An 11424-nucleotide genomic window follows, 5' to 3' on the forward strand; every position below is an offset into this window, starting at 1 on the left:
AAAAAAAAAAAAAAAAAAAGAGAAAGAAAGGAAGAAATGAATTTTCCCCTAAAGATTTTCAAAGGAAAGCAGCCCTACTAACCCACTTTAGAATTTGGACCTCTAGAACCATGACAGACTAAATTTGCATTGTTTTAAGCTTCTCAGTTTGCTGTCATCCGTTACAATAGCAATAAGAAACTAATACAGGCAGTTATTATTATTTCACTTACATCACATCATTTAACCCCTTCAGTATCACTTGCCACATTATTGTTATTATTATTATTTTTTAAGAGACAGGGCCTTGCTTTGTCACCTAGGCTAGAGTGTTGTGGCACAATCATAGCCTCAGCAGCCTCCAACTCCTGGGCTCAAACGATCCTCCTGCCTCAGCCTTCCAAGCAGCTAGGACTACAGGTGCATACACCTGGCTAATTTTTTTTTTTTTTGAGACAGCGTCTCACTCTGTCCCCAGGTTGGAGTGCAGTGGCATGATGTCGGCTCACTGCAACCTCCATCTCCAGGGTTCAAGTGATTCTCCTGCCTCAGTCTCCTGAGTTACTGGGACCACAGGCACCCGCCACCACACCTGGCTAATTTTTGTATTTTTAGTAGAGACAGGGTTTCACCATATTGGCCAGGATGGTTTCAATCTCTTGACCTCGTGATCCACCTGGCTTGGCCTCCCAAAGTGCTGGGATTACAGGTGTGAGCCACTGCACCTGGCTGTACACCTGGCTAATCTTAAAAGTTTCTGTAGAATGAGGTCTCACTATGTTGTGCAGGCTGGTCTTGAACTCCTGGCTTCACATGATCCTCCTGCCTTGGCTTCTTAAAGTGCTGGGATTATAGGCGTGAGTCACCATGACTGGCCCACATTATTATTATTTTTTGCCCAAAAGCAGAATGATTTGGAGATCAGCGAAGAGGGCTGTTTAGCATTCTTTGCCTCAATTTCCTCCTCTGTAAAATGGGGCTGATAGTAAGACCTACTTCCTAGATTTGGGTGATTTTTTTCAAGGAGGCAGTTTACACAAAGTGCTGGAACAGTGTTGGCATATGTAGGCATCATGTCAATGTTGATTTTTTTTTTTTTTTTGGATGGAGTCTTGCTGTGTCACCCAGGCTGGAGTGCAGTGGCACGATCATAGCTCACTGCAGCCTTAACCTCCCGGGCTCAAGTAATCCTCCTACCTCAGCCTCCCATGTTGCTGGGACGACAGGTGCATGCCACTGTGCCCAGCTAATTTTTAAGTTTTTATAGAGACCAGGGTCTCACTTTGTTGCCCAGGCTGCTCTCAAACTCCTGGGCTCAAGCAATCCTCCTGCCTTGGCCTCCCAAAGTGTTGGGATTACAGGCGTGAGCCACCATACCTGGCCTGAATATTTTTATTAACTTTTTTTTTTCCCATGGGTAAGCAGTTTTAACCTGGATATAAATATTCCAGCTCTGCCACTTCTTGGGCATGTGATATAACCTTTCTGGGGCTCAGTTCCCTCCCCTGTAACAACACCCACTTCCTAGGATTACTGGAGGGTGAAACGGGTTCACACATGTTAAGACTTTAGCATAATGCCTGGTATCCAGTAAGTGCTCAATAAATGGGCATTCGGGTGTGGACTGGACTTGGGTGTCAGACATAAATTTAAGTCCTAGCTCCTCCACTTTCTAGCTCTGTTGCTTCAAGCTAGTTGCTTAATCTCTCTGTCTCCATTTCCTCCTCTGCAAAATGGATTGTTCTGAGGCTTAGGGGCTTATGTGTGAAAATGTGCTTAGCACAGATCCACACGCAGGGTGTGTTCCCAAGAACGTCATCATCATCATCCACCACAGTTATAGCAGCTGGGCTCAGAATACCACAGAGAGGGCAGGGCGCGGTGGCTCACGTCTGTAATCCTAACGCTTTGGGAGGCCGAGGCAGGTGGATCACCTGAGGTCAGGAGTTCAAGACGAGGCTGGCCAACATGGCAAAACTCCCATCTCTACTAAAAATACAAAAATTAGCCAGGTGTGTTGGCAGGCACCTGAAATCCCAGCTGCTTGGGAGTCCGAGGCAAGAGAATCTCTTGAACCTGGGAGGCAGGGGTTGCAATGAGCTGAGATCACACCACTGCACTCCAGCCTGTGCAACAGAGTGAAACTCCATCTCAAAAAAAAAAAAAAAAAAAAAGAGAATGGATGTGAATTATGAAGATGGACTGGATTCAAAGGCCTGGCCAGGCATGGTGGTGCACGCCTGTAGTTCCAGCACTTTGGGAGGCTGAGGCAAGAGGATCATTTGACCACAGGAGTTTGAGACTGGCCTGGGCAACATAGTGAGACCCTGTCTCTACAAAAAATTTTAAAATAAGCTGGGTGTGGTGGAGCACACCTGAAGTACCAGCTATTTGAGAGGTTGAAGTGGGAGGATGGTTTGAGCCCAGGAGGTCAAGGCTGCAGTGAGCCAAGATTGTGCCACTGCACTCCAGCCTATTTGAAAGAAAAAAAAAAAAAAAAAAAAAATTCCCGACCTTCAGTTTTCCGCAGCTCTGCCAGCAGGAAGCTGCCCTCCTCTAGGATCCGCTCCTCGATGCTTCTCTTCCCCATCCCGAAATTCCGTAGAATCTGGATAGAGAACCGTCTCACAGGACCTTCCATCGATCCCCATTGGAGAAGACGATGCCTGGGGAGAAGAGGAGGGGGCCAGCTTAACCGGGAACTCATCCTGAGGCCACTGCCATCCAGGTCCCCTCTCCTGGTATTTGCTGGGAGAGGGACAGAGTTTGGAATCTCCCTGGCTTCTTCCAGTAAGCCCTCCTGGACCCCCCAAGTTAGGGGTCTCCTTCAAGCTTCCATAGGACCGTGGGCTTCCCTCACCACAGTCCTGTCACTCTGCCTCTGTTTCCCCATTAAGAACCTGATCACTCTGGGCTGTTACTGTCTGGTGATGGGACTGTCTCCTTCACAGAACTGTGAAGGCAGAGTGGGTGCCAGTCATGGTCACCACTGCATCCTTAGCATTGTCCATTGCAGAGGGTGTCACACAGGAGGTGCTGATGATTGCTTATTGATTATTATTATTATTTTTGGGACAGAGTCTCGCTCTGTCACCCAGGTTGGAGTGCAGTGACACCATCTCGGCTCACTACACTCTCTGCCTCCTGGGGTTGAGTGGTTCTCCTGCCTCAGCCTTCTGACTAGCTGGGATTACAGGTGTACACAACCATGCCCACCTTATATATGTGTGTGTGTGTGTGTGTGTGTATACACATATACACACACATATATATACACACACATATACACACATATATACACACACACACACACACACACACATAGAGAGAGAGAGAGAGAGATGGAGTCTCGCTGTGTTGCCAGGCTGGAGTGCAGTGGTACAATCTCAGCTCACTGCAACCTCCACCTCACGGGTTCAAGCCGTTCTCCTGCCTCCTACCCAATGCTGCCTCCTGAGTAGCTGGGATTACAGCCATGCACCACCACGCCCAGCTAATTTTGGTATTTTTAGAAGAGATGTGGTTTCACCATGTTGACCAGGATGATCTCGATCTCCTGACCTTGTGATCCACCTGCCTTGGCCTCCCAAACTGCTGGGATTACAGGCGTGAACCATCGCACTTGGCCTAATTTTTGTATTTTTAATAGAGATGAGGTTTCACCATGTTGGCCAGGGTGGTACCGAACTCCTGGCCTCAGGTGGTCCATTCACCTCGGCCTCCCAAAGTGCTGGGATTACAGGTGTGAACCGCTGTGCCCGGCCTGCTTGTTGATTGTTAAATGCACGAATAAGAGAGATAGGCAAGAAAAATAAGCACCAGGACACTGGGAATTGATCCAGGAACAAAACAGACCCCATCTCTTCTCTCCCTGGACCCACAATTTTTGCACAGGCTGGTCCTTCCCACAGCACTTTCACGCCCTGCATTCTCCTGAATACTCATCTTCATTCCTTAGGTTTCAGCTTAGAGGTCCCCTCTTCCAGGAAGCCTTCTCTGGCTCCTCCTCCCTTCTAGGCTGGGCCAAGTGCTTCCTTAGGGTTTCCATGGCTCCCCAGGCTTCCCCCATCCCAGCCTGGACCACTCTGGGATGGACAATCTGGTTGGTGATGCCTGTGTCTTCCACTGGCCTGGGACCTCTATAGGATAAAGTCTCAGATGTGTTTATCTCTGGTTCCTCTGGACCTAGCAGAGAACTAGATACTAAAGAAGAGAAAAAAGGTTATCGTGTATTGCCTGAATTTTTATGCATTATCTCATTGACTCCTTGTAACATGGAGTCAATGCTATTATAATTTTCTCATGGTAGCTGACCGAGGGGCAGAGAAGGGAGGCCTCTGGCCCAAGGGTACACAGCCAGTGAGTGGCAGAACCCTGCTGTTACCCTCTGTGCTGTGTATTGAATAACTAGGTGGTGGCTATTTTTGGTAACAAACGATGTACCCTTCCAGATGTTTTCTGTGCAAAAGTAGCAAGGTGACTTTCTCAAGCACCCTGTCTCTACCTGCTTGCATCTGGTGCACCTGGACAGGTAAGGTCATCAGATGAAGCCAGGGAAGGGAGCATGAAGTATGGAACGTGTACCTAATTCCATGAAGTATGGAACGTGTGCCAGAGCTCTCTGATTTCAAATCCTGGGGCAACTGGGACCCATCTAATGCAGGAGCCAGGGAGAGCCCTAGGCATTCTTTGGAGGTGAGGAGAGAATAGTCCAGGATGCAGGTCTCCAGGATCCCCTTTCCAATCATGATGGCTTCCTTCTCTCCCCCTCCCTCCCTCCCTCCCTCCGTTCCCTCCTTCCCTCCCTCCCCTCTCCCTTCCCTCCTTCCCTCCCTCCCTTCTCCCTTCCCTCCTTCCCTCCCTCTCTCTCTCCCTTCCCTCCTTCCCTCCCTTCCTTCCTCCCTCTCCCTCCCTCCCCTCCCTCTCTCCCTTCCTCCTTCCCTCACCTCCCTCCCTCCCTCTCTCCCTCTCCCCCTCCACCCCTCCATCCTTCTCTCCTTCTCTCCATCCCGTCCCTTCCTCCCTCTCTCCCTCCCTTCCCTCCTTCTCTCCCTCCCCTCCTTCCCTCCTTCTCTCCCTCCCCTCCTTCCCTCCCTCTCTCCCTCCCCTCCCTCCTTCCTTCTTTCCTTTTTCCTTTCTTCCTCCTTCCTTCTGTTGGTCCCTCCTTCCTTCCATCATTTATTAGGTCTTGTCACATAGCTTCCTTTGAACAGAGATTTGTGTTTAAAATAAAGTTTGGGGCTGGGCACAGTGGCTCACGCCTATAATCCCAGCACTTTGGGAGGCTGAGGAGGGCAGATCACAAGGTCAGGAGTTCAAGACCAGCCTGGCCAACATGGTGAACCCAGGCTCTACTAAAAATACAAAAATTAGCCAGGCATAGTGGTGCACACCTGTAATCCCAGCTACTCAGGAGGCTGAGGCAGGAGAATATTTGAACCCGGGAAGCAGAGGTTGCAGTGAGCGAAGATCACGCCACTGCACTCCAGCCTGGGCAACAGAACGAGACTCCGTCTCAAAAATAACTAAATAAATAAATTAACTTTGAAGACCACAAGACTAGGGTGATTTCCAAGCCTTAGAAGGACAGGATATTGACCTAGATGAGGTTTTGAGTGAATGATACGAATCGCTGGATGGCTGAGGATGGAGTTGAGTTTGGGTTAGGTTGGGAATGACAGTTGGGCATGAAGGGGGTTATGAGATTGATGATAAATTGGATTTGAAGCTGGTGATGGGGATGGAGTTGGCTAGGATGAGGAGGATTGATAGATTGGGACTGAACTTGAGCTTGGGGTTGGGTAGATATGTGATGAGTTTGTTTTGGTGATGGTAGTGAGTTTAAGATTGAAAGTGAGAACTGGGAACTGGAAATTTCAATAGGCAATTGGATTAGGAGATGGGACTGAGGTTGGGGAAAAGTAGCAGTAGAATTCAGTTTGGGCCAGGAGCAGTGGCTCAGGCCTGTAATCCCAACAATTTGGGAGGCCGAGGTAGGTGGATCACCTGAGGTTAGGAGTTCGAGACCAGCCTGGCCAACATGGCAAAACCCCATCTCTACTAAAAACACAAAAAATTAGCCAGGTGTGGTGGTGTGCACCTGTAGTCCCAGCTACTTAGGAGGTTGAGGCAGGAGAATCACATGAGCCTGGGAGGCAGAGGTTGCAGTGAGCTGAAATTGCGCCACTTCACTCCAACCTGGGTGACAGAGCAAGCCTCGTCTCAGATAAAAAAAAATATATATTCAGTTTGACCAAAGGGACTAGGATGGGGTTGATAATAGAAATTAAAGTGGGGACTGGGATAGGGTTCATAATGGGAATGAAGGTTGGATTGAGATGCTATCAGTGTTATGAATAGGGATGAAGGTGGGGTTGATGTGGTGAACATGGGGGAAAGGTTGATGGGAACTGGGATTGGGTTGAGGTAGTCAGTGGGAACCGGGGCCACTTGATTGAGTTGCAAAGTTGATGATGTGGTTGGGATAGAGCTAGGGGTTGGGATGACAATGGGGTTGGGGTTGGATGGAGATGGGGAGCGGTACAAGAGTGGAATTCAGGACAGTGGTGGGATCTGGAGGTGGGGAAGGTGGGACGGACTTCACTGTAGACCAACACTACCTCACTGCATTGCATTGGGTGTCATTAGTGATGCCAGCAGCCCTGAGTGCCAAGATTGAGATGACAGTCTCCACCCTCACCCCCTCCCTCAATATGGAAAAGGCCCAGAGCAGAGGAGACAAGGATGAGGCTTACCATTGCCCTTGGTAAAGTTGAGAAAGACAGGGTAGTCACCGCGGCCACTAAACTCCTCTCCCTGGTCCACCAGGGCCTCCTTCACGGCTTGGTACCCGCTGAGGACCACCACCCGCCTGGGCCCCAGGTGCACTGTGTACACAGAGCCATACTCCTTGCTCAGCTAGGGATAAGAAGACAGAAGTTACAGGGGTTCCTGTGGCCATGGGCCCCCTCCTCCTGATCCTTCTACTGTCACCCAAGCTAAGGGCCTTGCACCTGAGTGAGAGAAGTCAGCATGTTTTGGGAGCGAAGCAGCAGCAGGTTTCCCAGGAGTGGGAGGGGTCTAGGTCCTGGAGGCAGCTTTCGCTTATCTCTTGAGCTTAGGGTCAGGAGCAGACAGACGAGAGCCAGGAGCAGGAGTAAGATGGCTGTGCTTATGCTGTCCATGGTGAAGGCAGCTGCTGGCGTCTGGAGGGCAAAGTGGGAGAGGACATCGCTGAGAAGAGGGTGGGATCTCCCCTTTCCTGATCTCCCCTGAGACTTGCCTTTCCTAGGCCCTGGAAATGAAGGCACATGGAGAGAAGGAGACCGGGAGAGGTCAGGGGTTGGGGAAGGGAGGGAGAAAGGAGGAAAGAGGCAGAGATAGTCAACATACAGACAGATAATGAGACAGAAACACAGAGACAGAAATGGAGAGAGACAAGGGATAGAGGAACAGAGACTAAGAGAGGTTGAGAGATACGCATAAAGATAATGAGAGAGACAGAAAACCAGTGAGCGATCTACATATGTACAGATGTCTGTCTACCTATCGGCCATCTATCATCTATCACTCATCTGCTTGTTTGTTTGTTTGTTTCTTGCTTGCTTGTTTTTTTCTTCTTTCTTTCTCTGTTTCTTTCTTCTCTTTCTTTTCTTTCTCTTTTCTTTCTTTCTTTCATCTATTATCTATCATCTATCCATCATCTATCTATCATCTATCTATCGTCTATCTATTCTTCTATCATCTGTTATCATTGATCTACTATCTATCTATCATCTATTATCTATCTATATCAACTATCTGCTATCTGTGTATCATAATCTATTATCTATGTATCATCTATCTATTATCTATCTATCTATCGATCAATCTATCATCACCTGTCTGTCAAGAGACTGATTCTCATACAGAGACAGTGATAAAGAGAGATCAAGACATACAGGGACAGAGACAGACAAACACAGAGATAGGGAGAGCTAGAGAGCATGTCACAGAAAGAGAGAGGCTGACATAGACCAGAGGAAGAAAGAGAGAACTAGACAGACACAGAGCTAGGGAAAGACAAGAGAGATTGAATGGAGAGACAGCGAGATGGACACTGACTGAGAGACAGAGGTGGACATGGAAGGATGGAGAGAAAAAGGGTGAGAGAGACAGAGAGAGGAAGAGACAGAGCTAGACACAGAGACTGAGGGCAAGAGAATGACAGACAGAAACAGATACACAAAGACAGAGTCACATAGAGATGGAGAAAGACAGAGACAGAGAGAGAGAGAGAGAGAGGGATTGAGAGAGAGAGAATAAGAGAGACAGGAAATGTTAGAGCCACACAAAGACATGGGTAGGCTGCAAAGGGCAGATCAAAAGGGACTGAGACCGGTTGCGGTGGCTCGTGCCTGTAATCCTCGCATTTGGGAGGCCGAGGCAGGCGGATCACCTGAGGTCAGGAGCTTGAGACCAGCCTGGCCAACATGGTGAAACCCTGTCTCTACTAAAAACACAAAAATTAGTCAGGTGTGGTGGCGGGTGCCTGTAATCCCAACTACTCAGGAGGCTGAAGCAGGAGAATGCCTCAAACAAAAAAAAAAAAAAAGAAGAGAGAGAGAGAAAGAGAGAGAGACTGAAACAGAGAGGACGGGCACAGGCAGAAACAGTGGCAGGAAAGAATCAAGTGTTGCCAACCATGGGGTCGCACTGCAGAGAGAGAGATCACCTGCTGGGTGAAACGCCAGTACAGAATCCTGGTGCTCAGAACAGGGATGCGAGAGCTCTCAGAGGAGACAGCAAAGAAGATTCCTAGCCAGTCTCAGAGACAGAGATTGGAGCTGGCGACCCAGCCTCTCTTGGGAGCCACCCCCTCCTCCTCTGCATCCCTCACCGGGGCCCTTTACCTGCTGAGCTGCAGGAGACACTGGCCAGGCCGCTCCAGACACGTACTCTGCAGCTCTGGGTGTGCCCGGGTGGGCAGAGGTTGTTCTTGTTTCTGCCCACACCCTCCTCCTTAACCCCCCTTTTCTTGTTCTCACAGGGAACTTTAATTCCCTCCCACCATCCTGCCATACCTTTCCTGTGGCCCCAGGGCTCACCGCAAACTGGAAAGGTGCCGTGGGAGGGGGCCACACCTGGTGGGCCCTCCTGGGATGGGGCAAAGCTTTCTTCTTTCTTTTTTTTTTTTTTTTTTGCCATTCAGGCCCTGGGCCTGGTTTTGGGGTAGAGGGAATGGGGTAGTTGTGGGGCTGTGGCAAAATGATGGGCCAGGGATGGGGGCTGGGTCCCTTTTGTATTTGGGGCACTTGGTTCTCTTTCTCTGGGTTCAAGTAAAGTTCTGCCACTGATGGGCCGAGTGGCCCTGGCTATGTCCGTTTCTCTCCAGAGCATAGCTCTTCTTGTCGTTCCCTGTCTCTTGCCATGGGTCTTTGAAATGCTATGTCTTGCTTTACTTCTGCCTCTACAGTCTCTGCTTCCCAATCTTTTTGTGTCTCTGTGTCTCTATTTGTCTCTCCCTCGGTGTTTCTGGGTCTTCATTTCTTTTTTTTTTTCATTATACTTTAAGTTCTAGGGTACACGTGCACAACGTGCAGGTTTGTTACATATGTATACGTGTGCCATGTTGGTGTGCTGCACCCATCAACTCATCAGCACCCATCAACTTGTCATTTACATCAGGTATAACTCCCAATACCATCCCTCCCCCCTCCCCCCTCCCCACAATAGGCCCCGGTGCGTGATGTTCCCCTTCCCATGTCCAAGTGATCTCATTATTCAATTCTGGGTCTTCATTTCTTCCGCTCTCTGGGCTTTCTCCTTCTCTCTGCGTCTCTCCCTGATCTCCCTGTGAGTCCTTCTCAGTCACTCTCTCCTGATCTGTCCGGTCTCTCACTCTCTCTGTCTCTCATGTCTCCACGAGTCACACTGCCCTTGGTGGGACTGAAGCCAGGCTGAGGTTGAAGGAGTGTTTAGGAGAAGGACAGAGCTGGAAGTCACAGGGAAACAGGCTCTCAGACTAGAATAACAGTCTCTCGCACCACTGGCTCATAAACAGCCTTCCTGCTGCCCTCCCGAACACCCCACCAGCCATGTCTACTCTTGGCTCCTGCCTTAGAAACTTGCCCTAGTAGGCTGGGCAGGGTGGCTCGTGCCTGTAATCCCAGCATTTTGGGAGGCCGAGGTGGGTGGATCTCCTGAAGTCAGGAGTTCGAGACCCGCCTGGCCAACACGGAGAAACTTCGTCTCTACTAATAATACAAAAATTTAGCTGGGCATGGTGGCTCCCACCTGTAGTCCAAGCTACTTGGGAGGCTGGGGCAGGAGAATCGCTTGAACCCAGGAGGTGGAGGTTGCACTGAGCCAAGATCACACCACTGCACTCCAGCCTGGGCAACACAGTCTCAAAAACAAACAAACAAAAACTGGCCCTAGTTACCCACCTCCTGGCCAGGTCACAAGGGGAGATTGCAAAACCTGGAGCTGGGCCAGGGCTCTGGTGCCAGGGACTGGGCTGGGTGGAAAGCCCCTGAGGTCAAAGGTCTGGGAGGCCAGGTGGAGGTAAACTACCCACACAGGTTCGTGGGTGTGCACCAGGATTGCTGTTCTCAGAGGGGCAGAGGAGGAAGTGTCTGAAGGTCCTGGGGAATTTGACACCCTAGGTCCCAGGCGTATGGTGGGATGGAGGTGGGACCCATGCTGTTGTTTCAGTCCTGGGAAGGCAGGTTGGGGCAGGTCCTGGAAGAGGGCTGAAGGCTTGATGATGGGATTATATAGCTCTAGTTTCCCTTGGCATCTGCTCCCTACCTTTAAGGGGAGGGTGCAGTGCTGGATGCATGCCAACCCTGTAAGCAGCTTATCCCTCACCTTAGAACTTGGTTAAGAGGGGCTTAATGAGGCCGGGCGCGGTAGCTCATACTTGTAATCCCAGCACTTTGGGAGGCCGAGGTGGGTGGATCACCTGAGGTCAGGAGTTTGAGACAGCCTGACCAACATGGCAAAACGCTGTCTCTACTAAAAATACAAAAAAAAAAAAAAAAAAAAAAAAAAGTTAGCCAGGCATAGTGGTGCATGCCTATAATCCCAGCTACTCAGGAGGCTGAGGCAGGAGAATCGCTTGAACCCGGGAGGCAGAGGTTGCAGTGAGGCGAGATTGCACCATTACACTCCAGCCTGAGCAACAAGAGTGAAACTCTGACTCAAAGAAAGAAAGAAAGAAAGAAAGAAAAAAAAAAAGATTGGTCTAATGAGACCACCTGATTGGGGAAACTGGGATTTATGAGAAGGGCAGTTAGTTAGTTCGTTTTGACACAGAGTCTCACTCTGTCACCCAGACTGGAGTGTAGTGGTGTGATCATAGCTCATTGCAGCCTCGATCTCCTGGGCCCCAGGGATTCTCCTGCTTCAGCCTCCCAAGTAGCTGGGACTACAGGCGTGTATCACCACACCTGGCTAATTTTT

The 11424-nt window shown here is 49.7% G+C and overlaps 1 protein-coding gene across 1 annotated transcript in view; it reads right to left on the reverse strand.

The window, feature by feature from the left end:
- LOC105542559 (cytochrome P450 2F5) overlaps positions 1-8929 on the reverse strand; it is a 30947-nt gene extending 22018 nt beyond the window's left edge. Inside the window, 5 exon segments of the mRNA XM_011984151.1 lie at positions 2494-2605; positions 2608-2645; positions 6735-6897; positions 6993-7174; positions 8871-8929. Coding sequence (XP_011839541.1) covers positions 2494-2605; positions 2608-2645; positions 6735-6897; positions 6993-7163 — 484 coding nt within the window. The 5' untranslated portion in view covers positions 7164-7174; positions 8871-8929.
- Positions 8930-11424: the final 2495 nt, after the last annotated feature.

The sequence above is a fragment of the Mandrillus leucophaeus genome, unplaced genomic scaffold (genome assembly GCF_000951045.1).
Source record: "Mandrillus leucophaeus isolate KB7577 unplaced genomic scaffold, Mleu.le_1.0 Scaffold106, whole genome shotgun sequence".
NCBI classification, from domain to species: domain Eukaryota; kingdom Metazoa; phylum Chordata; class Mammalia; order Primates; family Cercopithecidae; genus Mandrillus; species Mandrillus leucophaeus.